At 34.5% G+C, this 5928-nt stretch overlaps 1 protein-coding gene across 1 annotated transcript in view; it reads left to right on the forward strand.

Annotated features, from left to right (window-relative positions):
• Positions 1–4470, forward strand: part of LOC101511034 (COP9 signalosome complex subunit 6a-like) — an 8428-nt gene extending 3958 nt beyond the window's left edge. Inside the window, exons 6-9 of the mRNA XM_073369104.1 lie at positions 977–1080; positions 1477–1577; positions 1934–1989; positions 4068–4470. Coding sequence (XP_073225205.1) covers positions 977–1080; positions 1477–1577; positions 1934–1989; positions 4068–4149 — 343 coding nt within the window. The 3' untranslated portion in view covers positions 4150–4470. The remainder of the gene's footprint in view (positions 1–976; positions 1081–1476; positions 1578–1933; positions 1990–4067) is intronic.
• Positions 4471–5928: the final 1458 nt, after the last annotated feature.

A 5928-nucleotide genomic window follows, 5' to 3' on the forward strand; every position in this document is an offset into this window, starting at 1 on the left:
CTACACAATGTGAGTGGTTTTCTGGTCTCTTCGTTCTATAACAGCCTTATTCTCTATCCTTGACTTTATTTTTGGAGAAGGGAAATAATTTTGGTTTCTGTTTTTATCGTTATGTAATTATTATACTTGTTATATTCTTATATTGAACTTTACATAGCTTGTCATTAATCTAGATAAAGGCGAGAGTTGTGTTGTGTGCTCAACAACCGGCATGAATTGTTTAATCTCATGTTATTAATGTGGGATGGCGGTTCACTTGGTCAAGTCCAAATTGTGCCATGACAATGTGATGGAAGCACAGTGACTTAAAATGTAATAAATATTAAAAAAACACTATATAACATATATGTCAAGATTAAACTTCAAATATGATATTATTAATAGTTAACAACAGAAAAAAAATATTAACCAGGATAATTGTAAGAGATGAAATGGACAGATAAAAGCAGAGACCAGAGAGGGAAGAATTAAATTAGAGGAAATGAAAAGGGATAGAAAGAGACAGATAACAGAAAGACGTGATAACAGAAAGAAATAAGTAAAATTGTTTGTTCACCTAAGAGGGAAGATAGCCCGAGAATAGAGGTCACCAAGGAAATACTTGAACAAAACAGGGAGTAACTGAGTAAAGTATATAGACAGCTGAAGCGGTGAGTCCTTTGTGCTATTGGGTTTCAACAACTTGTGCATGATTTATATCATTAATTGGGCCTGGTCAGTTGTACCTGTCTTATTGACACTGAAGAAACGTATATTAAATACCTCAACAAATATTTGATGGTTTCAGTGAGGTCAGTAGTTTAACTCAGAATATTCAAAATTGAAATTTGAGAGTAGAGAAAGACCTAAGTTTACTGAATTTTGGTTTTTGTTAGAGCCAATGTTTTTAAAGAATGCATGTAGCTAAACTGACTCCTACCTGGAGGGATAAGGTTTTCTGCTTTTAGTTACATCTCATATCTGATTATACCATTTTTCTTTTGGCAGTGGCTGCTAACCTTACTGGTATACACAGCGCCATCAAAATGCTTCATAGCAGAATAAAGGTGCTGCATCACTATCTTCTTGCAATGGAAAAAGGTACGAGGGTATTATGTCTGCAAAAAAACTACCATTTTATGATGAGAAATTATTTGTTATTTATTCTAGTTTTATAAACAGTATTTTTATTTTGATACCTGAACTCTATGCCTTTTTAGTTGCTAATCCTTTACCAATAAAAGGTTAGTGTTTAAAGAGTTAGATAAATAAAAGTGAGAATAAGTACATTAGTGACAGTTTGAAATACTTTCCTGTTATTGCAAAGAGGTTTCTAAATATTCATATTTCACAAACCAGTTTCAAAACAGAGTGATAGATTAATAATGCTCATTGATTATGTGAACAATATCTCTGTTTCTTCAACCCTAAATTATACATTGCCTACCTATATTGGAACCCCCTGAATATCATTTAAACCTTATTGTTTAAAAACAGGTGATGTTCCTTGTGAGAATTCACTTTTAAGGCAAGTGTCAAGTCTCCTGAGAAGATTGCCTGCTATTGAATCTGGGAAATTTCAAGATGATTTCTTGATGGTGAGTGTGTTCCATTCTAAAATTTGTACTAAAGCTATCCCCCTTTCTTTTTTTTTTTGGGTCAGGGAATATAGCCTTTGCAAGTGGTGGGGAAAGAGAATTGATATGGGCTTAATTTTCTTTTCTGTATGGTTACTGTGCTTAGTTTATTTGGAATTATTTGTACATACACATCATGTCATGAACTGTGACGGATAATGCACTTAGGAGTTAGGAAAATGAAATAAATGTTTACGGGGATCAATATATGGAGAGTGGTGTGAACCAGTGTGGGGCGAGTTAGTTATGCATATTGGTATTTTGCAGTTTTCAGCTGCTTCAAAAAATTTAGCTTACAATTTTTCTTTCCTATGTAGGAATACAATGACACCTTATTGATTAGTTACCTTGCCATGCTGACCAACTGCTCAAGGTATGAGATACTTGTAATTGTTGCCTTTGTCTATTTTCTTTTGGGTTTTGTAATTGTAGTTGATTTAATTTCATTTCCTAACAAAGAACTGTTCTTTTAGCATAACTACCTTAATGTGGTTGGGAGATGATTTTTATTCTTAATCTCATCAATCAAATCGTTAGAAAAATATTTCAGGGTTGCAATTTGATAAGAGTATCCAAGCACTTGGGGAATCCTCCTTTAAAATCTAGCTACCAATGAGGAAGAACCAAGTCATTAAATACTGCACCGAGCATCCCATGCTACTCAATGTTAGACTTGGGAAATCCATGATTCTTAAATCTCTTTCAAAGCACTGCCCTTGAGAGCAGATGTCTTGGCAGTTGTACTCTACGATACTTGACTTGGCTTTTTCAGTCAGCTCCTACATATGCAGTCCTTTTCGAGCCACCAACAACCAATTCTTGTGTCAATTGATAAATATCCAAATACTTAGGGAACCCTCTCTTAAAAGCTGAGCTATTAAGGGAAAAGAACCAGGCCACTTATATACTCCACTGATCATCTCATACTACTCGATTTGTGACTTGTACACCCATAATAAACAAATCCTTATCATAGCACCGCTCTTGAGCCCTACCATAGCAATGCCCCTTGACTCGGCCTTACTAGACCCTCAGTTGGTAGTCATTTCCAAACCACCAACAACCGGTTCTAATACAAATTGGTAAGTATCCAAATACTTGGGAAAACCTCCTTTGAAAGCTTAGCATCAAGGGGAAGACCTAAGACACTTCAATACTCCACTGAGATTTCCATACTGACACCCCATAATACCCAAAGGAAAATGATTCTTAGTACCAAGCCAATCGGCCACGAAACTCAAGAATGACGTGTACCACTACACATAAAAATAATGGTTCCCACTTTCTCTCTGTTTTTTTTTTTACAACATTTCTCGCTCTCAGCATTCTCCCTTCTACAACATCCATCTACCATCTCTATTTTTCTCCATTAAATTGCTTTCTCAGTACTCTCTCTTCTTTAGGTTGGGGTTCTAAGGTTTAGTTTTGGGATGGGTAGTTCTTTTCTGCAATTTTATAGGAAATTGGTCTTCAAGTTTGAACAAGATATTAACTTAGCTATACACTACCAGTCCAACTATGGCTATTCTGCAGACTTTCCGATTGCCCTAACATTTTGTTTTGCCCAATTTCTTTGAATATAAATGAAACAATTTTGGGGAACAATAGAGTAGTTAGCATATCATAGTGCTCCTGACAAAACACAGTTAATTAATTAGTGTGCAATATCATAGTGCTCTTGTGTGCCAGTCCATCAATGTAATTTGATTTGAGATCTAGGAAGCCAGTGGTCGGGGGACTGCACAAATAAAACAACCTTGAGAAGAGGAAGAAGAAGAGTCAATGACCACAGAAAAATTTGTGCGCACCGTGCGCCAACTATACATAAGAAAGAGAAAAGTGCGCACATAGATTTTTAATAAAATTAAAATATTGAATTAAAATAAGTAAACCAACCCACAAAGAGGAAAAGGACCCCACACTAACATTCCGTGATACCCAAATCTGTACATGGTTTTCTTCCATTCTCTATACCAGCAGCTTTTGGGAGGACAAGCAGAATCTTCTTTCGTCGTCGGAGGTACTTACTAAGGGAGGAAGTTTGAGTCATTTAAGTAGAGTCTGTTCGTATATCTTAATGGATTCTATTATATCATCATGCTCAATCTTGTATAGTAGACTCATGAAGCCCCATTAACAATGTATCCTTATTAGTCTTCTTCTCCGTGACCTTTTATATACCCCTCTTTACAATGGTCGGCAACTTTCTTCTCATCATTCTTATTTCCGTGGCCTTCATCTTTCTCTCACGAATACAAATTTGGTAAAAAAAATGAGTAGAAAAATGTTGGTGAGTGGATTAGGAGTGTTGTGTAATATATATCTCATAAGATATGTAAATATATTTTTCAAACTAAGGAATTTGAACCTATAGCTCATAATATTTAACCTTGAATTGTATCTTTGTGTTATTAATGAATGCCCTTTTTTCTTATATTTGTCTTCCTGTAGTGCAATGAATGATTTGGTGGACAAATTCAGTACTGCGTATGATAGGCATAACAGAAGAGGTGGACGAACTGCTTTCATGTGAACATCGCCTTGTTGCTCATTTCTAGTTCCTAGAAGCACTTTTCCAACTCTGTAGGCACAGATTTTTGTCTTCTTTTTTCTGCTTAGGCATTGGTTATTGAAGCTTAGTATAGCTTTTGGATTTGAAGAGTATAGGGAGAGTAAAAGAAGTTAGTGAAAAGTCACCATATTACCATGCCCCCTCCTCCAACAAAAGAAAAAGGAAATGTGTTGGTTTTTGCATTTCTCTAACAAAATTGAAAGTTGAGGAGACAGAGTTCAGGACATGATGTGGATTTTCATTGCCATCTTTTGTTGAGCCACCATCCTCCATTTTCATGTATGTTGTGTCCAAAATTCTTTTGCATTTCTTGGTAGCATAGAACTTTTGGATATTTATTTTTCTAAAAGCATTCATGAAAATATAATAATATACGATTTTTATTAATAACCATGAATATTTTTAACTATAGGTTGACCTATAATTTGAATAATAATATTAATTTTGTAATCTGAATTTTACAAGATTTTTCATTTAACTTTTTTATAAACATCTAGAAGTTTATAGACATTTCAGCAAGTGAAGGACCACAAATCTATTGTAACTTAAAAATTCCTAAAGTTTATCCAATCTGAACTATGGCAAACTAACTTACAACATTCGGAGTCAATTTGTAGTTATTTTCGCTACAAAATATTGCAAGATCAAGAACAATTTTTTTACAATAGCGTGATTGAGGCTTGAGTGAGAGAAGCACAAGGTTGGAGAGACAGATTGCATCAATAAGGTAGATGGGTGAGAGATCAAAGCAAGTGTAAGAAGCTAAGGGTGATATTTGAAATAGGTGGTTGTCCTAAAATCAAGGGGTACACTTTGTGAATTTTTATCAAATCAAGTCTTGTAACACTAAGCATTTCTATATATTGAAAGCACACATGCAAGATTTTACAATAAAGAGAAATGATTAAGTTGGTTTTTTTGGTGGAGATCACGCATGGTTGGCCAATTACAAGTTTGTGTTCATTGTCATGCTTTATTTATTTTGCACCATCAAGCATCTTCCTTCCAATGGTAGGCGTAAAAGAAAGTTGCATTGGTGGAGAAGGGAGGGAAGATGGTGGATGTACAAATGAACTTTTAGATGCATTAGTGGACTTCTATGAATACACCCCCCCTATAATGGAAAATAATTCAAGAAGACACTCTTATTTTAGGATCTATTTGATTTGCAAAAAGATTGAAGCATTCGACAATACGAAAAAATGATTGTCGTGCAATTGATTTACAAAATAAATGAAGGACATCACAAATAAAGGAATTATGGATTGGACAAGTACTCTAGTTTTTGTAACTCGCTAAGTGTCGTACAACATTTTGTCCACTGTCGAACTAAAGATAAAAATATGATTTAATTCTTGTGTCTATTTGATTTTTTGTCATCTTTTTTGTGTAAATGTGTGGCTGTATTTATTAACTATTAAGACTGTCCTTTTTCGTTTCATCTCCAAACTTCTTGTAATTTTTTATTCATGTATCCTGTATAGATTTTTTTGCCTACTTCGATGTTAAGAGTGAGCCTTAATTTTTTTTTTCCCTCATGTTTCATTATGTTTTTTAATCTCCACCTTTTAAACTCTCTTTTTCCTCAATCATCTCTCTATCTCAATGGAGAGTGGATATTTCAATAGACACTCATGTCACATGAGAGGATCTATTACCATTGTCTATCTTTTTTCTATTTATTTGTCGGCTCTCGTCTTTGTGCTTTTTTATTTTTCCCTTCTACTTTTTGTCTTCATT

This window comes from Cicer arietinum, chromosome 5, assembly GCF_000331145.2.
Source record: "Cicer arietinum cultivar CDC Frontier isolate Library 1 chromosome 5, Cicar.CDCFrontier_v2.0, whole genome shotgun sequence".
NCBI classification, from domain to species: domain Eukaryota; kingdom Viridiplantae; phylum Streptophyta; class Magnoliopsida; order Fabales; family Fabaceae; genus Cicer; species Cicer arietinum.